The sequence below is a fragment of the Sabethes cyaneus genome, chromosome 3 (assembly GCF_943734655.1).
Source record: "Sabethes cyaneus chromosome 3, idSabCyanKW18_F2, whole genome shotgun sequence".
Taxonomy (NCBI): Eukaryota; Metazoa; Arthropoda; class Insecta; order Diptera; family Culicidae; genus Sabethes; species Sabethes cyaneus.
Window position 1 is genome coordinate 57,808,878 of NC_071355.1, and position 25,279 is coordinate 57,834,156.

Sequence of the window (25,279 nt, forward strand, 5' to 3'; positions counted from 1 at the left end):
GGGACGTAAAAAATTCAGATTTCAGGATTGCTTAAAATAGCACCTTGCGGGTGAAAATGGGTTCGGTGTGTTCAAAATTAGTTCTGCCGCTCCAACGTTTAAAGCGAAAAATCAAAAGTTTAGCTCAACAATAGTGTCTTCCAATGGTAACAGCTTGAAGAACTAAAGATAGCAAGAAGGTTGGTATGCTGATATCCCCCACTTAGTCAACCCATCGCTTGTAATATGGTAAAACAATCAGTGACCCGCTTAGACTGCTTAAAACTAGTTCTTTACCCTATATGAGACTAACCTGGATATTCGAAAATTTTCTTGTAAAGCCAGTAATATCGAAAATTAAGATATAAAAAATACCTTTTTAGCAAATTTAATATAATGCCAATGGTGCTCATATACAACCATAATTTAATTTATATCGAAAAATACTATGAAAATACGAGATTTATGGCTCGAAAACTACGTGACAACTTGAACTTATTATACCTGAAAATAAAAATCAGGGATAATGAAACGAGCCAACGCTCCTCTTACTAAGCATTTCCTCTTACCAACGCCAATATGCAGAGATTTAGCGCCCTACACGCTTAGTATTTAAAACATATTTTTGTAGCATAAAAACATTAATTCAATAAGAAACATCCTACAATTTATTATTGTTTAATAATATATCAATTAAGGGTCGATTGTATTCAATGTATGTATAATGAATCACAATAGATCAGAATAATGGTCGCGGTGGTAAGTCCCCAACACGGGAATAAATGTATGATGTACGTGTGTGTATATACATATTTATGTATGTGTAATATATGTCTGTATGTATGTATGAACGTATGTATGCGTGTAATCTATAAGGTTTTGCACGGGCGAGCATAACCTCACTTCTTTGACGTCTATCAGTGGTTTGTTTACATGGACTTAGAACATGGGTTAACATCTTGAAGCTGAATATTGCTTAAGGCCTTAACGGCAAGTCAGAAAAGCACAAAAACTGCCATTCCGAGTAGTTTGGAGGGCGACACTGCTGGATAATACGCTTTTAAAACGTTTAACTCCAATTTATGCATATCGCGTTCGCCTAACAAATAGTAAACAAACCACGAGTGGATGTCAAATGGGTGAATTGAGTTCATTCCGGTTCATTCGTGACGTCACCTTGCAAAACCTTATTTCGCGTGTCTATGTATTTGAATTTCAACTTGCTATATCGTGCAAGATGTACTTTGCGACGGCAGAGCCATCTACGGCAGAAAAGAAGAGGCTCAAAGGAAATAATCGCGCACCTCTCACGGATGGTAAGCGTTGACGGCGACGTGCTGGAAGTGGTAAAGGTAGATGAATTCGTGAATTTGGGATCACTTATGACCGCAGACAACAACGCTAGTAAGGATATCCAGCGACGCATTCAAGCGGGAAATCAAACCTTCGGAAAGCGGAGAGTAGCGGAATGAATCATAAGTTACAGGCACTACTTTGAGAGATTTCCATTGTACTTCTGGCAAAAGCCGGTTGGCTACCAGTCGGTTCGGTAGGAACTTTTCAAATATTTTTTTTTCTGAGGTTGCTTTGGAGATCTCTTGACGAAAATTTGATTTTTTTGTAGACAAATATAGTACTTTCTTTTTAAAGTTGTTTTGTTTGCCCTGAAATTAAAAAAAATGGCACTATTCCATTTCCAATTTTTTCTTAAATATTTAGTAACTGAAATATATGAAATATACATCCTAGCGACAAACAGTCTTTAGAGACAAGTATTTCAACTTACTGAATAACTTTGTAAAACATTTGAATTTTAACAATTTGAATTTAACAATAAACAATTTGATTTTGAATGAACATTTTACGCCAGACTGAAAGCGAAGTCTAGGAGAATTGGGCTAAAAATAAATGCGTCGAAGACCAAATACATGAAAGGAAGAGGCTCAAAGGAAACAAACGCGCGCCTCACACGAACGGTAACCGTCCTGAAAGCGGAGAGTGGCGGAGGCGTATGAATCACGAGCTACAGGCACTGCTTGGAGAGACTCCCGTCGTACATCTAGCGAAAGTTAGCAGGCTACGGTGGGCCGGACACGTCGTAAGCATGCCGGACGACAGTGTGACGAAAATAGTCCTCTTCAAAAACCCCACCGACACCAGACAGGGGGGCCCAACGTGCACGATGGCTTGACCAGATCGAAAGCGATTTGCGACTTCTGAGACGAGTAGGGAATTAGCGACGAGTGGCCCAAGACCGAGTTGAATGGAGACGAATGCTTGAAACAGCACGAGCCACCCCGGCTCTATGCTGCTGAAGAAGAAGATGCTCTTTTTAAACAAATCATTACCTTTCGCAACAAATATTCAGCATTCAACCAAGTTGCCTATTTTAGTGTGTTACCTTTCGTTTGTTACCAAAATCGTTAAAATCGGTTCAGTCGTTCAAAAGTGATTTTAAAAATACTTTGGCAATACGACGCATTTTTGGGCTTCTCTATCTCATAAAGCGGCGCCCCAAATGCCAAATACAAAAATACAGGTCTTCATTTCTGCTCGCTAACTAGCTAACTAGTGGCCATGATGACACTGGGCGAGTTGGCAATCAGCTCACAAACTCACTTGCTAGCAACCAGTAACCTCGCCTAATGTAATTGAGGCTTGAACTGTAACTCAACAGGCTGCTAAACGTGAAAAGAAAAATAGTATACCTATACCTAGAATATAGAAGCCGAATAATATTGTTGAAAACCTTTGCAAGACAGCTTCGCGTCACTTTGTCACCTCATAAAACCGAATGTCAACACACTTTGGCATGTCCATCTTGTGAAGGACACTCGATTGGCAGTCAACGTACACATTTTTCCTTTCCGTCCTTGTACCCTTTCGGGAAGTAGCCACCGTTGGTTGTCACTAGAATTGGCTGGCCTCAGAAAGTCATCTCGTTGCAAGCAACGAGTACACTTCCAGAACGTAGTAACTATAGCGTCACTCAAAAGGGGCTGCAGATTTTTTTTGCTACTGTTTTGAGTTGACATCAATTTGCGGTAGGGCTGCTCACAACTAAATAATTGATTTTGTTGCTGGTCAACAACCAAACAGCAACATTTCAAGGAGCCAACATCTCTAGCGTCACGTTCATCAGTTGTTCGGCATATTTGATTCTTCGGAGGATGTTCATCACGCTGAAAGATCAAAGTACGCATCAACGATAGCAAATCGATACGCATCCGCACGGTCGCAACCCGCTGCGCTGAAGCATGATTTATAAGGAAAAATTTTAATTAATCACCATCAACGATCGAGAACGGCAATGACGATCGCGACGTCTTCGCGGACATGTCATTTGGCTGGCTGCTTCCCAATACTGGATTTACCCTCGGAGACAGGATAGGACATTCCCATCTGGAGAACTTGTCTACGCACGACATTTTTTCATGTTGTGCCTTATGTACGAGATTTGTTGATCGATGTCCATTTCAGGATCGGCACGGTTGAAGTACATCTCGAGAGAAACTTGTAAACGATCGAACCATTAATAATACATGCATTCTGAGCTGGTCGAAGCTACTGGAATTGCATTCCGGTGGGTAGCTTTTCCGAGAATAGTGTTGAACGTTAGGTAAACAGCATCAGTGCTCTTGTGGAACTGGATTATGCAAGTATTTGCAGTACAGGTCCACTGACCTTCACCGCTCAATTCGTCGAATGAACAAAAAAGGGGCGCAGTCTGTTAAAGAAACTATTTATTTCTAGTTTCTTTGGAATGAAAATGTTAGGTTTGTATTTTATATTTCTAAAGTGATGGAACAGTCATTACTGTAACCGTATTTCGGTACTCAAAATTATAATCCTACAGTTATGGAAATACGATATTACACATATTTTTATTAAAGGGTATTAGACTTGCAAAGTCAAAACGAATTCTTTATTCAGTTGAAAACATTCTTTATAAAAAGAAAACCCAAAAATATTATTTCTGCAAATGACTGAATATTCAGATCAAAAAGGACTTCCCTTTAGCACGTGATTCGCATTCGTGGTTGAACGGGTGTACGGAAGAGAATGGGCTCAACAGGTTGCACTGGCACTGGCTGTATTCACTATGCGGTGCGATGGACAAGATTCAGTAATGAACCATAATGATAGCCTTGCTGAGCATTAATTCATTGAGTTCAAGAAGTGCGGAACGGAGAAATCACAATAAAAAAAATATACGGCGTGATGAGAATGCAAGGCACACCAAGTGTCAGTCCTTGTTGCAGCATCCCCCGTCAGTTAGGGTGATTCACAAAGCTGGTTTCTGTTTAAAGTCGAAACACCTCCATACTAAATTGTTTTTCGAGTTTGCTTTTCGAAACAGCCTACGGCCAGTTGGTTACTATGCAGAACGCATCATGTCAACAGAATTCTCCACTGTCTGGCGCAAGACGTCGATTTTGTACGTTGATTTTTTTGCCTCTCCATCATGCTTTTTAACACTAATGCCAATGTCTTAGCTCAACTGATATCTCGATGCCGTTGCGTGTATCTATGCGATTTCCATTGACTATGCATCTAAAAACTTGTTTGCACTGCCATCCATCCTGCGCATTAAAGAAAATGGCTATAAGGAATCGGTGCAGGTACATGGGAACAGGTTTCTCTTGATGCTTAACATTTTCTTCCTGGGAGAGAGATCATCGTCGCCATCGTCGAAGATCGTGTTCATCTCATCAACAAGGTCTTGTTCGCTCATCAGCTTACTGAAAATTGATGTGCAGCCAGGAATAAATCACTCAGTCGTAGACTGAATACATTGTTTTGTGAGAATCACTTCTAAAAGTTTCCGAAGAAGTTAAGACGTAGAGGGTGGAAATGTACCTACTCAGGAAAATGAGAGTGACATTAGCAACGAGCTCATGTATCAAGCTCCATTAAAATTTAGCGAGTCAATCAATAGACTGTTTTCATCATTGGCCACAGCAAAACTTAGTTTAAGATGAATGCTAGAATGACGCCAGCTTTTATTCCGTTGCAAAGCCGATTGTGGACGAGCGGCTGCAGGATAATTTAAATTTGACATTTTAACTGTACTTACCATAATAGGTTTTACATAAATTACGGCGACAGCAGCCACTCGAGTGCCCCAATTGATCTTTGTAATTGAAGTGTAGGATAAAACGGTTCAGAAAACAGCAAAATACGAAATAGCAACTACAGTTTCTGTTTTTGGTTATTAAATCTTTATTTGACGTTAGACGTTTATCGTTTTCTTTTTACACAAATAAAGGGAGACAATTTTCCATTTCAAAAAGTTGTCTTATATCCAAATTGTCTGATACCGAAGTAAGATTTTCATCTACTCCACGAATCAAACAAATGTATCTTCTGCTTAATAATGCATACCGTCGCACAGTGGGACGGATTCAAAGGTTTTAAAAACGGTTGCCTTTATGATAACTTTTTTCAAATGTTCCACCCTAGGTTGAACATGGCGGTGAACCAGGTGAGATTAGCTGCTCATAGCTGCTCTCCCCTAGACACACCTCCTTAAAGATTACATGTAAAAATAAAATAAAATAAAAAAAAAACCGTGATAGCTGTCAAAAGGAAAAAGATAGAGATCTACTATATTCGACGAAAATGCGTAATTTAATTTGAATTATAATTTCTTAAAACATTTGAAAGGCGTACGAAGCCTTGTTAAAAAGCTTGATCGAAAAAACAGTTGTTAAGGGTGTCCCTAAGAATTTTGGTCTATAACTTCTTTCATGTAAGAGATAGAAATCTTCAATATTCAACAATGTTTCTTAAAACTAGTTTAACTACAAGTTTTCTGAAGATGGTAACCATTTTTAACTTAAAATTAAAAAAAATATTTTTTGTATCTCCTTAGGGACACCCTAATGTTCAAATATTTTTTCACCACTACAATGTGCTTTTTGAATGAAGAAACTTTTCTGAAGCAACTAATATGCTATGTCTTAAGGTTTCGATGCTATTATTAATGTCTCATTATTTTTGAATCCGTCCCACTGCACTGTGCGTCGGTGCCTTGCTCACCTGTAGGAATAAAATAGACCCTACAGTGGTTTACATCCTCTTACACAGCAATTCCTATCCCTACCTCCTCCCGTTGCCAACCGAACTACGAGCTACCTTGCTGGAGCTGGAGAACTTCGGTGACAGCCAAAGTCGTATGCTGGGGCTGCGAATTTTCAATTTCAATATCAAAATTCCGATGAAAATGAATGCAACTATTTGTCAAAATCGACATCATAGCACACCAATCGAAAAAGAAAACAACGTACTGTATCCGAGTGAAGATTTATGTCAGATCAATCCGTCAAAATTATTTTGGTAGTGACGAGATCATTCACTAGGTTCTATCACGTATTGAGTGGTGCTGTCAATATCAATATCATTAAGACGCTGATGATAATGAATGCCTGAAACTAAAAAGTCAAATATTATCATTTTCAATGATATAGTTAGATAGTTAGATACTCAATTATATGATCATACAATAATTTTTCAGCATTTAATATTAGACATTCATGATATTCTCAGCATCTCAATGATATGGATATTTCAATATCAACAGGATCTTAATGATATTGATATTGTATATCAATCACTGCTCAATATATAGGAATGAAAGCTATGTTCATACACAAAGCCGTGTAAGTGAAACAGATGCAAGCAGTCGAGAGGGAACAAATATAAATGAGAGCGAAAAAGCTTTCTGTCAACCGTAATCTTTTACACTGAGGTTAAAAAGTTTTCGGCGTTTAAATTTTCAGTCGAAAAATTGCAGCACTGATGCTGACAGAGAAGGAGGGCTCCTTCAAGCTTCGTTGATCCTCCGGCGAAACAAAGGGTTGGTGTTGCAGGCGTTGCAAGCCGCCACTACGAAAAAAGAACTTAAGCACTGAACGAAGAACAAGGAAATTCAGACTGGAACAATCGGATAGACTCACGCGACGAAAAAGGACTAAAAGGAAACTCGGGACGTGGAACTGCCGATCTCTCAACTTCCAAGGAAGCACTCGAGTGCTCTCTGACGTATCGAAGAGCCGTAAGTTCCACTCTGTAGCACTGCAGAAGGTGTGCTGGAAGAGCTCAACGGTACGTACGTTCAGAGATGGACATACTATTTATCAAAGTTGCGGCAACACACACGAGCTTGGAACAGCTTTCATAGTGATGGGCGAGATGCGGAAACGGGTAATTGGGTGGTGGCCAATGAACCATTGAAATGGGCCTACGACTTATTGACTTTGTCGCTTCCAAGAACGTGGCCGTGCGTAATTCCTTCTTCCCGCACAAGTACGCCTGGAGTTCACCTAATCAGACTGAATCACATGTCGACCACGTTTTGATCGAGTATCGGAACTTCTCAGACATTATCGTCGTCAGATTCTATCAAATCGCTTACGTTAACTCGGACCACTACCTAGTGATGATTAGGAAAACACTCCGTTGTGAACAACATTCGGTACCGACTCTAATTGTTGTACTCTAATTGTTTTAATTGTTAGAATTTGGGTTACCGAATAGCTACCGGAGGAGTGAAAATATGGGATTATCTGCCCGATTTATAAAAAGGGCGACAAGTTGGGTTTGTCTATTTACACTGCGGCAGATCCTCTAAAAGGGCCGTGAATATCAGAGTTCCTACGCACCATTTGTTCGTTGACTTCAAAGCCGTATATGATACCATTGACCGGAAAGAGCAATGAAAAATCATGGACGAGAACAGCTTTCCCAGGAAGCCCATCAAACTGCTTAACGGGAAATTAGCAGTCATTAACTTTTCGTCGGAGAGCCCAATTTCGGAAGCAGCTTTTGGGCCCAAAAGCGGGTTTCTGTTTATACAAATATAAATACTGCATTCTTCTTGCCAATCTGAACATAGCGAATATATTTTCATGAGCAGAATTTTTGTTTCAAACACAAAAACTGTTTTTAAAATTGTCAGAATCGATGACGACTCATTTCACCTTAAATCTACGATGGCTGGTGCACAGTGCTGTGTCCGGATTTTGGGTGGATTGTCAAGTTCATACGAACCACAAGAGGGTATCGTCAAGGTGATAGTCTCTGATGTCTGCAGAACATTTGTGGCGTTAGCTGAACAGTATACAAGACTAAAGATTGGTTTAAAGGTAAATACGTCTAGAACAAGTACATGCTTGCCAGCGGTAGTATATTGATCGACGGCGATGAGGTTGATATAGTCGACGAATTTATCAGCGGAAGTCGTACTTACTATGGGCATCACAAGTAACTGCGGTCGAGAAGACTAAGCCTTCGTACAAAGTGTACCCTGTACAAGACGCTCATTATACCGGTTGTTCTCTACGGGTATGAAACATGGACAATGCTTGAGGAGGACCTACGAGTGCCCTGAGTTTTCGAGCGACGAGTGCTAAGAACGATCTTTGGCGGTGTACAGGAAAACGGAGTATGGAGACGGAGGATGAACCATGAACTTGCACAGCTCTATGGCGAACCCAGCATCCAAAAGGTGGCTAAAGCTGGACGGATACGATGGGCAGGGCATGTTGGAAGAATGCCGGATAACTATACCCTGCAAAGATGGTGTTTGCCTCAAATCCAGCAGGAACAAAACGACCAGGAACGCAGCGAGCAAGATAGTTAGACCAGGTGAAGCGAGTTCTGACGGAGAGCACTCGGTGTCTGGGAAATTGGAGAGAGGTAGCACAGAACCGAGTTAGCTGGAGAAACCTTGTTCAACAAGCAACAGTTCAACAAGTTGTTTTAGGACAGCAAGCCACTTAAGTAAGTAAGTAAGTACAAAGTTTATTTGAATCGGTGTGCTGTTGTCGTGCCTGTTGAAATGCATGGCACGTTCAAAACAAAGCACTCCTGACCGGTGTCGGTGCCGTGTTTTAGAGGTATCGGTTTTCAATACTTCGCTAACACCTAGTATCGCGTACGCTAGCTTAGTAAAAGTACATCGGAAATACGCTGGATGATCGGCGTGAACCCGTGTCGTTTTGCTAGCGTTGTTTTTTCGTATTCCCTTTTCTTTTTCACTTGGTTACACGGCCAGTTCGAATACATTTGAGGCGCCTTTATGAGTGCTTTTTCAAGCATGAAAATATTCGTGTACGGTGGATGTCGACGGCAGTTAACACTCGAACTGGTGCTGAAAATATTATAATTTACAAATCCAATAAAATGCCGCAGCTGATAATTCCTTAGATTTTTGTAGATTTCTGCCGGGTGTTTGTTCTTTTCGGTCGCTCTTTTAGTTTTCAGGTGTCCGTAGCTCTTGAAGATCGGGGGCTGCAGCGCTATTTTCGATTGTGGGTGTCCCCACCCAAGTAACCAGTAAGCACTTAACAGTAGTCCTTGGACAACATTATATAAGCATACAGAACTATGATTAAAAGCATATTTTTCTTTATATACTTCTGTAGAACTCACATAATGCTAAAAAGGCGAAATAGCGGGTTATTAAAATGCTACACCGCAAGCATCAAATAAACATTATCAGTGTTTGCTTGAGGCTTAATCGAAATGACATTTTGTCTACATTATCGACGTATCGAAAAAGTATCGACGGCATATCGTTTGCTTGGCATGGAAAATAAAAATAGATTCGGTCGGGATTTAAAAAACTAAAAAAGCAAGCGATTTTTTTGCTGCATCTCAAGGGGAGCAGGATAAACTGAACCATTTTTTGAAATGTTGAATAATGTTACCACCTAGACAGGGCTCGAACCGGGAGTTAGTCATGCAACCTCATTCGTTTCCTTGCACCTTTGCTATCTAAACCATAGCGGATGTGATTGAGTGAGTTGAAATTAGACGTATTTAAATCTTGGTGATATTCCCTCTCATATCATAGTTACTTGTCCTGCATTACCAATAGGGTAGAAAAAGACGGCATTCGTTAGGTGGAAGAGGACACGAATAGTGGCCGTAGAATAGCAAAATAAGAAGTCAAGTACAAGCCGTTTATCAACACTTACGGCTCATTTTAATGCAATTGACTAAATGCATTTTATTGTTACGTTATATGCGCATATATTGCTTTCTTTAATGCTGATTTACGTTAATGCTTCTATGCATCAACAATGTTATTATACGTTTTATAAGCATTAAGATTGCTAATATACAAAAGTTTGGCACTAGGGATGCGGAATTATTTTCAATATACGATTTTAGATTAATGCTTATGGTTACTTGGCAGGTTAACTACTACGCCTTCTCCCAACCTTCGGTACAGCTTCAACCTATCAAACAACCCGCGTTTGCTGTATAGGCTTCCTTCCTTGTCCCTATACATTTCAGGCTTTAAATTTAAATGTCCACGGTAAAATTGCAACACATAAAATTAATTCGCAAAATTCGAGTTTTTATCCGATTGCTATTAAACTTTCAGGGTATCAAATGAAACAATTAAACTTAGTTTTAACGTTAAGTTATCAAATTTCGCCTTCGAATCCGAATGCATGTACTTTGGCCAAAACCCCACCCATGAGATTTTTCACAACCTCAAAATCGACATGTTTTTGCATATTTACCGATACTTTCTTAATATTTTCAACTGTTTTGACTATTTTAGGATGTTTCAGAAGATTCTGCCTCATAATAGCCCAGACATCAAACTTATCCTTGGTAGTGAAATACTGGTTCCCCGGAATCTGTTTGTAGTCCGCTTTCACGTAGGTCTCGTTGTCCATAACCCATTTTCTATGTACTTGTGCAGATTTTTTTCGCGAACGATCTGTTCTTTTGACGCCATTTTTCAGATCTCAGCACACGTGATGAAAAGACTCACACAGTGTAAACAATGCATTTTGAATTTTCTCCATGCAAAATTTCAATTAATTTTGCCCAATGGTTCAAAAGTTATAGCAACTTGAGTTGAGAGTGTTGTAATTTTACAGTGGACACCCTTTAATGTGTATTCTTTGCAGCATTGCACAATGGGCAAAAACGAGCTCGTAATCCCAAGAATTAGAAGCCGCTGATTTGGAATCTTACAAGATACCTATTTTTATGTAAAAAAAATCAGGAAATCGATTGGTGATGGTTTCATCCTGTGCAGACTTCGGGAAGTGGTCCATATTGCCCTATTTTACCTAACAATCATGTTAAAAGCTAATTAAACAGTATAAAAACTTTTTTGCCGCCCGTGAAACGAACTCAAATAGCTTCCAAATTTTGTCAAAACATTAGAAGAATCAAATCCCATCCATTCCATACTGTGCGAAATGCAGGTATAGTCCATTTTGCCCAATTCACCCCTAAATACATAGTAAGACCTAATTAGAGCGATTAAAACTAATTCAAAGATAGCGGAATGACCTCGAATAGTCCCAATTTACTCGAAAGACATCAGGAGAGTTGATTGTCATCGATTTAGTACAGTGATGAATTCACAATCGGTTCGTTTTGCCTGATTCTCTCCTAGATCTACAAAAACACGTTAATTTGCTATTGCGTAAAAAATCGCAATTTTTCAACGAAGGTGTCTTTGAAGAAGTTTATCAATAAAATACAGCGCATCTTTTCAAACTATCAAGGTGATCTTATATTCATCTATCAGGGTGATACAAGCTTTTGTTTTTCGAATACGTGCAAAAACAAAATTTTTTTCTTCAGAAAAATTATAGAATAATGATAGAATAGAATTATAGAATAAAATGAGCAACTTTGCTGAATATAGTAACTATTATCTTTTGCTAGTTGCGAGATATAATGATTTATTTAAAAAGTTCACATAAAAATCAATTCTGCTCAATAATCCGCATCCAATTAATTTGTTGCTTTTAACTGTTCTCCAAAGTTATTCAGTATGATAAACTACATTTTTTTGAAGACTGTTTTTGCCTTTGAGTTAGTTTTAATCGCTTTAATTAGGTTATCTATGTATATGGGATTGATTTGGGTAAAATGGACTATTCTTGCATTTCGCACAGTATAGAATGGATAAAATTTGATTCTTCTGATGTTTTGACAAAATTTGGAAGCTATTTGAGTTCGTTTCACGAGCGGCAAATAAGTTTTTATACTGTTTAATTAACTTTTAACATGATTTTTGGGTAAAATAGGGCAAAATGTACCACTTGCCGAAGTCTGCACAGGATGAAACCATCACCAAACGATTTCTTGGGATTACGAGCTAGTTTTGGCCCATTGGTTCACTTCCTCATAGAACTTACGTGTTACATTAGTTATTCCAAACTCTTTTTACTTCTTCATCACTTGCTGGCATTCTCTGTTAAACCAGCATCGCGATTGCGGTCTCAATGACGGCCCGGCGTATTCTACTCCATCCGTCTTCCAGGGCCTTTTCAACAAGGATCTTCCACTCCCTCTCACCTTTGTCACAGTTCTCCTGCAGTACCACGATACCAAACACCCGGGGTTCTAGCTGTTCGAGCAGCGTGCTGTCACAATTCATAAAACTCAGCGATCTGCAGTTGCCGATACGTTCTTGAGCTTACGCAATAATTTTGTTTAGGTAGGTTGCCTTACTAGGGTCACGCAACCGAGTCTCGTAGTGGGGATGCGATCTAAGCTGTAGTGCCGAGATAACATGTTTCTTAATTTAACCGCTTGTTCCTAATCAGACGCTGTCGTCAGCCGCTCCTAACTTACAGTGCAGGCACACCCCGTGCTAAGGAAACGTCAAATCGTCAAGAGTCAGGAGCCGCTAGTTTGGTGTTGAGCGCTCAGAGCCTTTGCGTGCATTGCTGTAACAGCTAGCAAAGCGTGGTGAATGACCAATTGGTTAAAACCACATAAATAATATAAAAAAATGCAAGCAAAGCAAAGTCGTGGGCTTAAACTGTCATTAGACATTACCCTTCTTTACCGACAGACTTCGCAGCCGGCTGTTTAGAGTACAAGAAAATGTTCTCAATGGGTTCATATAAATCGGGGTTAGTATCAAACATTCACTTTTTTTATCGGCCTGAAAATTCGTACTTAGAACTGCACATGTTCCACTCTTTTCCCACGTACACACGTAATTCAGTCATCAATAAGTTTTCTTTCGAAGCAATCAAACACAGCCAGGCATAGTCAACGGTTATTATTGAATATAATTTATTTTGTTGTCCCTAGGTAGAATTCTAATCATAAAAAATTTAATTGATTTATTATAATCTGTTTCCGTATCATCTTCTATTCACCCGTGCTCTCAATCTAGGTTCCATCTAAACCAGTTTTGTCGTGTAACAAAAGTCGTACTAAAATCAACGTCTTTTCGGATGAATACTTTGTGTGGCTCATGTGTATACGAGGGTTGGTATTTTTCTTATCGAATGATTCGTTAAAAGTGGATTGGTACAACAACTCATGGACGTGTGAAGTTTGATGTTTTCTTCGTATTTTACGGGAGTTTTTGAAGGCGCAACGCAGCATAGCACTGAGGCGTCCTTGGCTTTATGCTATCACATTGCTTTGGTGCTTTTTCGAAAGTTATGGGAACTTTAAATTTGAAATAAATTTCAAACGTAATGCCATTCGTCACTAAGCAGAAAAAAACTACAACGTTTGTTAAGTACTTATCACAATGTTGCAAAGAAAAGTTTTAGCTTTGCACGCTATGAGTGATACAATCGGGTGTGTGTGTGAATATGCGCGCTCTCTTACTGTGGTTAGTCCATTGTTTTTTGAATGGATTTAATGTAAATCTAGTTGATCTAAAACTCTACCGTAGCTTAGAAAGTTTGGTCGTTTGCCGTTCGGTTGAATATTCTATTTGTATGTTTTCGATTACATTTTGTGTTTAGTTTGTATTCGTTAATGGTAGAAACTTTGATATCAAATTGTGACCCATGCCAATTAGTACCTGCTTCCTGCCACCAGCAACTGCATCCTGCATAGCCTCGAATGTAGAGTTTGTCATAGAACTATTGTGGATAGGCTGGAGCTAAAACCGAGTTTGATACAACACACTGATTTGTGCTAAGTTAGTACTTTTTTGCTTTCGATATTTTTATTATAATATGCCGGATGTTGAATAGTTTCTAAATTCGGTTTTCTGAGAAACAATCAATGTAGTTGTTAATTGCTCCTTTAGAGACTGTAAGCTTTAGGTGCACAGTTTCAGCATAGAAAATGCGTAACCCAATCCTTCAGAGCAATCATAGTTTGGAGGGTTTAGTCCAAGGTTTAATGATAGATAGCTAGATACTGTTTAAGATTGTTTAATTGCCATAATTTTAGGTTGAAATTTTATGAAGAATTGAGTGCCTTGTAATCATTTAACCTGTAACTGAACCATAATTTTAAACAATTTTCAAGTTTCGTTTTGCTTGTCAACGAAAGCGGAAATGTTCATACGCATGGACGATGATGGATGGTGGAGTCGTTTTTTTTTCTTCATGGCAATACTGAATAAAGTTTCGATCATTTAATGATTGTTGAAACTAATCGTAATTGTTTTGGACGGGATTTAATGCTCTTTAGTAACAGTTTAAAAATTCTTTTTAGTGCTATAATCGGTAACTAATGAAAGTTATTACATAGTGATGTTTACGTTGCTAGATGTCGTATGTAGTAGTAACTTTAATTTTATTATAAAACTCTTCACTAGTTGGGAATACTTGTTTTGCCTGCTGCTTACTGGCCTCACTCAGCTACCAAACCATGATAACAATCGATATTTGTTCGAAATATGAAAAAGACTAGATTTGTAACGACTTAGTAAGTAAATGCTTTATAGTTTGACGTTTGTTACTGTGTGCTAAACGTGCGATAAAAGTTCTCTGTTTTCATTGCAACGAACACTCGCTTCAAGCTCAAACTGGTATAACAAACTCTCGTAAACTCACCCTAAAAATGTTGCCGCTATTCCACAAGGATTTGGTTGATCGTGGGTTCTAAACTAAATATACTCTAGTAGCTGTTTCATGTCAACAGTTGATTTTTCTTTTTTATTATTTTCTAATAGTGCGTTTTTCATATACGTTGGTTCTTGCAGTTGGGTTTTCACACAAACTCGTTCACACTTACTTATTGTTTATCGCTTGCTCCACTCGATGATCACCACGTTGGTGATGCTGGTGAACATGCACACTTCACATTTGAGCCTTAATTCTCAGAGACGATCTTTGTCTCGATCGAAGCTCATTGCCTTGAAGATCGAACTGCGCCGCCTGCCGGTACCGTGACTGACACTGGCTACTCGCCTTAAATTGTGCTGATCTAGGCTGGATGCTCGGGGTCTTCTCAAACCTTCCAACTCCATGCCACTTACTTCGGTGTCTGATTCACTTGGCTTTCGCCGTCTGCGTAGCTGTCCTGCTCTGTCCTCCGGGTCGCTAGGCAACTCGGTGCTTACACTTTCCCGTTTTTTCAATTCTGCTGCCAGCATTCTCACCTCCCAGTCACTGTGATCCATCGGTTCATCATCGTCGTCATCATCATCGTCCCCATCGAAGTCATCTTCACTACTGCAATTACCTTGATTGTGTACCAACCTCCCTGACTCACTGATGAACTCATCCTCGTCTTCGGCTTCTTCTTCTTCAAGACCTTCTTCAGCATTCATTTCCTCCTCGGCTTCTTCCTCCCCATAATTACCATCATTTTCCGAATGTGATTGTTCCGAACTAGAGCTCGTTTCAATGTTCACAACTACACTGTCGGAAATGATGTTTCCAGTGAGCTGCGATATCACAATATCCCGGTAGGGGCTTTGAATTCGCTCCCCACCGGAGGAAGTAGACATTCGTCTCGGAGGGACGGGAGGTGGCTGTTGGTAACTGCTGGAAGACACGGTGGCATATCCGGGTGGGGAATCCTTACGGTCGAAGCTATCCTGATCGGTACTTTCGTCCCAGGTTGGACGATTCCGTAGCGGCCGGTGGCGTGGCGATCCACGAGGTTTTCGATTACGCGTCTTTTGCGCTCGCGGTCCATCCGACTCCGAGTGAGGCGACGACGCGAAGATCGTATCGAGGGAATCTCCACGCTGGAATGAGAAAAATTATACATGCTGTAGTATTAATCAGGTTATGTTTCTTTATATAGTATGTATATGCACCATTTTGTTTCATTAAAGTCTCATTACGCATATTTTCGTCATTTTGGCCACGTTCGGGTCAAGTTCGTACGCGCTAAAAATGTTCTATTTGTGTGTGTAGAAAAGCTAGACAACAACAACAATCAAACAACAATAATACCACAGAATAGAAGTGGAAGTCCGAACGATTCAGCGATCAAAACTGGTGACAGGGAACTTTTTGTTTTTATTTTTCTTTGGGAAGGTTTTCATATAGAATATAAGCAGAACGCTCGCTGCCAATCGCATAGCAGCGTTCACATGCTTTCGTGTGCATTCGTATGCGTTCGTGTGTATTCGTGGAAAAAAGTGACTCACTACCGTCAGGTTCGCTAGTAGGGGAATTATGTATAACGTGCCCCCCGTGGCCAATGTGCCCCCCCTTCGTTTTTCGCTAAACAAGCGAAATTAAAATGCAAAACCACCCAGAAACCATAGTATTTGATGGAACTAGCCTACTATGCAAGTATGACAGTTGTCACATGCTGTAAAAACAAAACAAAAATAAATTTGTTTTTGAGCAGCTTCCGATGTAACTTTTGGCGTCATTTCCATAAGCTATTTTCTTGTCAAAATCTGTAAATAACCGGTTGTTGCGATTCGATTGCGTAAAGTGAACTTCAAAATGACATCCCTGCTAAAAATAACGGTATGAAACGCTTGACTTGCTTTAACATTTAATACTTTTTCAAATAAGTAAAAGCAGGCCAAAATGCCCCACTTGCGGTGGTGCAATTTGCCCCCCTTGCAAATGTGGCTTTAAAACTATGTAAACAGATCTAAGTTGAAGTCGATTGCCATTATTTAATTCAATTAGTATTGTAGAGTAACCGTGGTGGGAATAATTTATTACCAACGTCCAAATTCTAGGTAATTCAACTACCCGGTACAAAACGCCACAGCTGCGTATAATGTGCCCCATGCAGAAAAGAAAAAGTGCACCAGAAGGCCGAAACTAGGTTTATTTTACATAAAATAACGATATTTTGCAAAACAAAGGAAATAGTTTTACTTTCTACAAAATAGAGTTGGTCTGTCACTGGTAGAAATACTCAAATTACCGCATTGGGCATATTATACCGCAGGTGGGGCATTTTACCCCGCGCAGACGAGAAACACAACATTTAGGTGCTTTTATTAAATAATTCCTAGCATGTTTATTCCACAATACTAAATGAAATAAACAATTGCAATTGGTTGTCAGCTTAAGTACCAACATATACACGTAGTTGTAACGTTAATTTGGGGAAGTATAACGGAGATATATCCATTTATTCTTAGGGGGGGCACATTATACACTTTTCCCCTATCTGTAGAAAGTAGCACGTACGTGTTTGGATTTATGCTTCCACTTCTGTTCTGTGATAATACGCTTCGCAATGTCAGCATGTGATGTAAGAAAATCTCAGCTGTCATATAAAAATATGCCGAAAATGATGGGTCTTTTTGGTCCTTAAACAATGACAACGGATATTTTTCATGTTTTACTAATATAAAAAGTTGAGCTTCAAACAAATATTTTTGTGTATTTTGAAATGTTGATTTTTGAGACCACCCTCACTGAGAAGGGGACAACCGGAAATGAAAATTACGGATCTGAAATTTTCTGAAAGCATGTAAAATTTAAGTTCACGGAATTGCTGTATAAATAGTATATAGTCTTCTATACCTATAAAAATGGATTTCTGACTGTCTGTCTGTCTGATCCTATGTTCCTTATAGAATCGAAAACTACTGAACCGATCAGCGTGAAAATTTGCATGTAGGGGTTATTGGGGCCAGACAAGGTTCTCTCGACGGAAAAAGACCCCTCCCCCCACTAAGAGGGGGGGCTCCCATACAAATCTATGCCTATAAAAATGGATTTCTGTCTGCCCTATGTTCCTTATAGAATCGAAAACTACTGAACCAATCGGAGTGAAAATTTGCATGTGGGAGTTTTTGGTGCCAGGGAAGGTTCTTATGATGGATAGAGATCCCTCCCCTCACTAAGAGGGGGGCTTCCATATAAATCTATGCCTATAAAAATGCATTTCTGTCTGTCTGCCCGAATGTTCATTATAGAATCGAAAACTACTGAACCGATCGGTGTGAAAATTTGCATATAGGGGTTTTATATAGGGTTTTTGGGGCCAGTGGGGCTCCCCCCACTAAGAGGGGGAGCTCACACACAAATGAAACACAAATTTCCTCATAACTCGAGAACTAATCAAGCAAATGGAACAAAATTTTACATGTGGGTGATTTTGGAGACAAGAATTTTTTCAATGGTGAATTGAGACCCCTCCCCATTTTAGGAGGGGAATAATGACCCCTCTCCCTTTTAAGAGGGAGGGCTTCCATGTAAATGAAAGACAAATTTCGTCATAACTCGAGAACTAATTAATCAAATGGAACCATATTTGGCATGTGGGTGTTTTTGGAGGCATGATTTTTTTCTATGATGAATTAGGACCCCTCTCCCTTTTTAGGAGGGAACAAATAAAACAGAAATTTTTGCGTAACTCAAAAACTAATCGCACTCGAGAAATTTTAGACTCTTTCATAAAACATTAATCAATAACAAGACCACCAAAAACTATCAATAGTAACATTAGATAATTCAGCGCGAGACGGCCACAGGCCGCGAGTGTTGCCGGCGACCTGCCGTAGGAAGCGCCGGCCACTGCGGGGGCCACCCCCCGTTTCAATAACAGCTAGTAGATTATATAAATAAATTCATGGTAGTTTCGACCTAAGTCAACGTATTCATAAATTTGCGTAAGCTGAGTGTGCGAGTTAACAGGCACTAATACATTCACCACTCACCATAAATGGCAGCTCGTCGGAAGACCTGGACGTGCCGCTGCCGGAAGAACCAGACTGACGCTGATGATGATGATGATGCTGGTGTTGCAGCGACATGTCGTCGTCGTCGTTGTCGTCCAGCTCGTGTTGCTCCCGTTCCAGTTCGTGGATTCGGTTCTGCAGCTTTGATATGATGTCGTCACGTTTTTTGACCTCCAGCTCTAGGTTGAAAAATTTGTCCTGAAATTTGACCTGTATTTCCTTCATATGCGTCTGGATGACCTGCTTGATGCCGAGCAGCACCTCGCCGAAGAACTCCTGTTCCTCCAGGGAACCTGTGAATGTGTGTTTGTGCGGTACCGTGTTTGGGTAAACAAAATACGTACATTTCGGAAGGATGTTCGGGTTAATTGGGCGGTTCAGGAGGGAATAATCATGATTTGGAACAGCAATTGAGAAGAAGTAAACGTGAAGAAAGATGAAAAGATAAAACAAAACATTAGATTCGGTGTTCACTTGTGCCACAGGACTGAAACTCGATGACCGATTTGTGACGATTGCCCTTCAGTGCTTGCTTGTGTCCGAAACATGCTGTTTCCGCAACAATAACTCTAGACTACTCATTTATTCCGGAAAGGATTCCGGATAGTACCACTTGTCCGTGCTTAGTGCAACTGTTACGAAAAGCAATTTTGAATTTTTTTCAATTTTGGCTGCCTTCCGTCGTTACGCCATGCTGGAGTCAACATTTCACCCGTACTGCAAGCTTTGGCGCAACTAACGGAAGGACTTTGAACAATGAATCATGCCAATCGACAAATCGTTTCGAATTAATCTATCAACTGCACATCGCGAGGGTTGTTGTGATAGCTTCGGGCGAGTGATGTTATTGCGTGTGTTAGCAGGTCTGAAAAGATTGGTAGCAGGGCTTAGAAAAAATGTTGTGCAAGCCTGTTCAGTATGTTATTTTTTTTTGTTTCGGTTCGTTCTGAACAAGCTTCCGACCAATTTTTTCTAACAAATCTACAGAGCATGAGTGTTGGAGCCTCTCTAGTGAGTGATTATACTACGAAAGGATAGAATGACCGATAGATCGGTTCTCGTTTCTTGGCCAGCTTTGGAGAAGGATGATTGATGAACCGTTCATTAGCATGCAAATATTGGCCACTTGGGTTAGCAGCAGGATGGAGAGGCGGAATCTACTAGCAATGCAAATTTACGTGAAAGCTTGAAACTCTCTACTGGATAGGCAATGGCTATGATATAAGTGATTTTGGGTTAGCTAGCTGTGCTTGTGCGACTGGTGGTAAGCGATACAATCTATTGGATCAGTAAACTTTGCCAGACAGGCGGGTAATTAGCAATTGTTATCTACAGTATGTATGGAGGATTGCCGTTCAAGAGGCTGACTAAGTCAAACCAGTGTGTTTCGTTGAGAAGAGCAAATATTTGGTAAAGTATAAAGCCAAAGGATGTAGCGATCGGTATCGATGATTGTAGTACGTTTGGCATCTATGGTGCAGAGCGAGGATGAATAATACCATTTAACGTTCGTTGGGATAACGACGGGAAGCTGAATTAATTATTTTAAACCAACATCCAATGATTAGAGTTTTCACGTTCAAGTGCGTTAGTAAGAACTTGATATCAGCGTGTTTTCATACCGTTAATATGCAGAATGGGTTACAATGAACATATCACTTTACTGTTTGTTGGGTAAAACAACATTTTGTTGTTAAAGGCGGGGAAAATTTACTTACAAAACAAAACACATTATATAATCATCTACCAGTTTCAACTTCCTTACAGTGTACTCCCTCCCAAAGAAAAGCTCCCACGTCCCACATGTATTAGTTTTGTCTAAGGCCATTACAAATATTTTAAAAAGTTTTTGTTCCTCCGGTGTTGGGCCACTGAAGGGGGTGCGAAAAAAAACAGAGAATTTTTTAATCGAGCAAAAAAATATGGATTTTAGACATTTTTATTTTAAGTTTAAACGTGAAAACCAAATATCTTCTTGATTTAAATATATTCGTTGTTAATTACCATGCAAAAATCTGCGAAAAAGAGACAAAAACGAAAGAAAATTTTTTTGGCCGATTTTCGGAAATTCCGCTGTTTGAATTTCCTTTTCCATTTCATGCTAGAAGCGTTAACTCAACTCGTACACTCGTTTTTCAAGTTTTTCAGGCTGTAGAGCCCAAAGACAATTGATTTTATTAAAAAAAATTCGACTAATATCCTACAAATTATTTTTTTGCCCTCCGACTTTTCAAGCCAATTTCCGAGGTGGGGTGGTGACAAAAACTTTTGAAATGATTTGCAATGGCCTTATTTGAAAGAAATAAAAATTGCAGTCGCTAAGCTATCGATTGATAAATCTAAAATAATGACCATGAAATATTTACTTGTCTCTTGACAGAATGCGAAATAAATGAGGCAAACAACATCAGAGAGTTACTTGACTAAAAATTGATTTTTACAACTTTTAGAAAATTACTTCTAGTACTTCGATGTTTTGAGAATTACATTCAAAAAATCAGTCCGACAGTCCTAATGATTTTTTATGTGACTGTGACAAGATTAATGTTACAACTACGAATAAAGTGATGTATGACCATTTGGGTTAAATCCACACAAAAAACTACAAAACTACGAGTATATGTTAGTTATTGAACTGAAAATCAATTGCAGTCAGTATTTGCTTCCTTTAATATTGTATGCTAAGAATTATCTTCTATACCTATAAAAATGGATTTCTGTCTGTCTGTATGTACTTAATAGAGTCGAAAACTACTAAACCGATCGGCGTGAAAATTTGCATATAGGGTTTTTTGAGGCCGGGGAAGATTCTTATGATGGTTAGAGACCCCTCCCCCCACTGAGAGGGAGGGCTCCCATACAAATGAAACATAAATTCGGAATAATTTTCTATCAACCAGCGGCATTGGGATTTCAACGTCGGAATCTGTTCCTCAGTGTACTCCGGGGCTCTTGTCTTCTTTTGGCATATTATTCGAACTCTTTTTAATGTTTTGTAGATGTACTGTTGGGAACAGTTGAACTGTTTTGCGGCATCCCGTTGGCTCATGGAATCATTGTTGTTGAAGGTAGGAGAAAAATAACGTCCAAAATTTTCCACAAGTAGTTATTGAGACTCTTAGGGCATGGTAAACAGTCGAAGCCGCAAGCTTTTCGGTTTTAAAATGTTGTACCGTATACTTTTTGCCGAGATCTTTGTGCAATTTTGCAATAGAAGTGTACAACGCGCTCTCAAAATGCTTCTTGTTTCGACGCCATTTTAAGCAAAAGTGGGTAAGTATAAACAAAACAAAAAATACTGACAGAAAGAGGAGAGAGAGCTAACACATACACACTCTCATTTCTCTCTGAGTCCGTTTGTTGTTGTGCAATTCCAAAATTTTAGTTGTCACCCGTTAGCTAGCTATAAAACCACAATAAAAATGTTAATAAATCAAATTTATTGAGGTTTCTTAGATTACCACGATAAAACTAATTAGATGTACCACGCCTCTTATGATTTCTTATTACGGTTGCTTGTCAAGCCGTAATACATAAATCTGTTAGTTCTATAGAGCTATGAAAACGGTAACAATCTGATCAATCAGATTTATTGTTGCTATTATCGACCCCCCGGCACATCGCCATTTTTCTATGACTAAAATCTAAATGTCAAAAGCGCAGAGCGGGAAATCACTTCATAGAAGTTCTATGGAGCGGCCATTGTTGTTTGGGGCCCAACGTCGAGGGGCAGATGAAATATCAGGGTTGGTATATTCCATTGACTTTTAACCCTTTATAAGGCCGTGGCAATTATTTTGCCACCAACGAAAAATATTTGTTTTGCGTCTATAATGACATCATTATAATTATAGAAGCAAAATAAAAATTTTTTGTTAGTGGCAATATAGTTGCCACTGCCTTATAAAGGGTTAAAGTAATAAAACCTTGCAATATTTTGTTATCAAAACATCCTTGAAACCTTGAAGAATATTATAAAGTCATCACGAATAGTGCGGTTAATTATAAAACGAATAAATTTAAATATACGAGCTCTCTCTGAAATTCTACCGATACAGTAACCCGAACAGCAGTTGTGCGGTACCTGAAAGGTGTTCCAAGAGTAGTTTTAGAGTTCGTAGGTAGTAAAGTTTGCAATTTTACCGCTACAGCAATTCGACAGCAGCAGGCTGGTTCTAGAACTGCGACAAAATCTTCTTTCTTCACCAATTCCTCATCGCTTAAGTAAAGCGTATCGTTGTTTCTCAGATCGGACTGAAACGATCGAAGCGATGATTGAAGCCCGCAGAATTGTCTCAGCCCTGCCAACAGGTTATTCTAACTAAACATAAAGTTATTTCTATTCCAGTTTGTTCTAGCAACCGAAAGAATTTCTTTTCCCTGTTGTGTTCTGACATTTCTCTAGAGTTAACAGAGTATTTTCACTGAAGATTTTCTGAACAGCTTCTCTGATATTTCTTCTATTGCGCAATATTCTTAATTATTTGGCGTATATAAGCAAGAAATCGGACCTACTTTGCTCTTCGCAAAACGCTACGATCAAGAAGCATACGCCGCCGTACCAAGCAGACAATGTACCAACCCAAGCAACCAAAAGTTCGAATTTCACTTAAGAAACAAACTTGAAAGTTCATAATTGGTTCAAATTTAGTTCCGCAGAACTTTCTTGCTGAACAACTAGACACTACATTTGTAAACCGAACTTCATTCTCATTAAAGTACCGTTAATATCTATAGCAACTTGAAAGTCCAATATGCAGCTTGGAAGTTCAACATATAACTTCAAAGTAACTTAGAGTTCGGATAATGGTGTCTAAGGAAGGTTAGCAAGCTTTATGTCTATGGATCTATAGCTGGCTAAGCAGCTTTACTTGTAATTAACCGAACTCAAAGTTGCCTTAAGTTCGCTGCATAGAGCGCTAAGCAGCTTCTAAAGAAACTTCGGCAAGAGTTTATAAAACAGCACTTTTAGTTCTATTTTTATACTTTTCTATTTTCTTCCTCCGCCTCATCCTAACTTTTGTAAAGTCGGTTGCGTCGGTCATGCGATTAAGATAGACCATATAAAAAAGCCTAACTAACACCGACCGCTGCTGGATTTGAACCTGAGCGTTCCGCGTTGCAAGCCTATCCTAATGCATTGCACCATCTCTGACGCCGCTAGTGACATGAATTTTGCCGATGAGTTGTTATTAAGTGTAAGTTAGTTTCGGGGCTGTGATAAATGAGAAATTAGCAAATCGAGTAAAACGATGCAAATCACATATTCCAGCAACGGAGCAGTGGTATGCGTCTAAGTCACCGAAAAGAAGTACTCGAGTTCAAATCCCCGAGATTTTGGTTGGTGGTGTGTGGTAAGTTACAATAAATTAATATTAAAAAAAAAAACAGTCGGCTATTAACCGAAATTAAATGCCTTAGTTAATGAGAAATGTCATGAATCTGCAAAACAAAAAGAAGTGGGAAAATATTCCCCCAATCTTTTTTTTATTTCTAAAATTATTGGAGTTTCTTTTTGGGCTGAACAGTGTTCTATATAGCGACTTAAGTATACTTTTTGCGAGCTTTCTAGTTCTGTTAGAAGTTACTTTGTATTCCCTTCGAAGTTTAATCATCTAATACGAACTTGAAAGTACGGTTAATTACTTAAAAATGAAGTTGAATAGAGTTCTATTCATAATCATTTCGTTGGCTGATTAAGCCAAAGAATCCCCTTTTATCGGAACATTTGGTTACTTGGGAAACCCTTATTTAACCGGTAGTTCTTTACGGACTTGAAGCTGTGACATCGCTCACGGTGGAAATACGCGACCTTGCCGTGTTTGACCGAAAGATGCTGTAGATGATATTTGGTGGAGTACAAACTGAAGGCAGAGAGTGGCAGAGGCGTATAAATCACGAACTAAAGGCATTGCTCGGGGAGATTCATCGTACAGCTGACGAAAATCGGTAAGCTACGGTGGGGTGGAAACGTCGAAGACGCCGGAAGACAGTTCTCTTCAACGACCCCATCGGCACCAGGAACAGAGGGACTCAACATGCAAGATGGCTCGATCAAATTTATGACTTCTGAGACAAATGGGAAATTGGCGACGAGTAACCCATGGAGTGCAAAAAAATTACGAAAATACCGGTTTTTGATCGTGGAAAAACCGGTAATTCGGTATTGGAAAATAGCCCGGTAATACCGGTAAAACCGGTTTCAGTAAAACCGGTATAGCATCCCTACCAGGCTCTCTACAGGCTGCGGATATCGACTCAGACCATAACCTAGTAGCAGTACATGTGAGGTCAACACTCTTGACGGTTTAAATCTCGCGGCAAAGCCTCCCTCCTTGGTTAAACATTCCTCAATTAGACATCCCGCGAGTTGCCGAAAACTTCGCGCATGCTGGATGAAGCTCTGTCTTACTTTGCAGAGCTAGGTGTTTCGAC

General features: G+C 39.4%; 1 protein-coding gene across 1 annotated transcript in view; it reads right to left on the reverse strand.

Moving 5' to 3' along the window:
• Positions 1 to 15,049: 15,049 nt before the first annotated feature.
• The window catches only part of LOC128742259 (uncharacterized), a 35,320-nt gene continuing 25,090 nt past the window's right edge, over positions 15,050 to 25,279 (reverse strand). The window contains exons 12-13 of the mRNA XM_053838559.1: positions 18,824 to 19,137; positions 15,050 to 15,925 (exon numbers count right to left, since the gene is read on the reverse strand). Of these exons, the coding sequence (XP_053694534.1) occupies positions 15,050 to 15,925; positions 18,824 to 19,137 (1,190 nt within the window). The remainder of the gene's footprint in view (positions 15,926 to 18,823; positions 19,138 to 25,279) is intronic.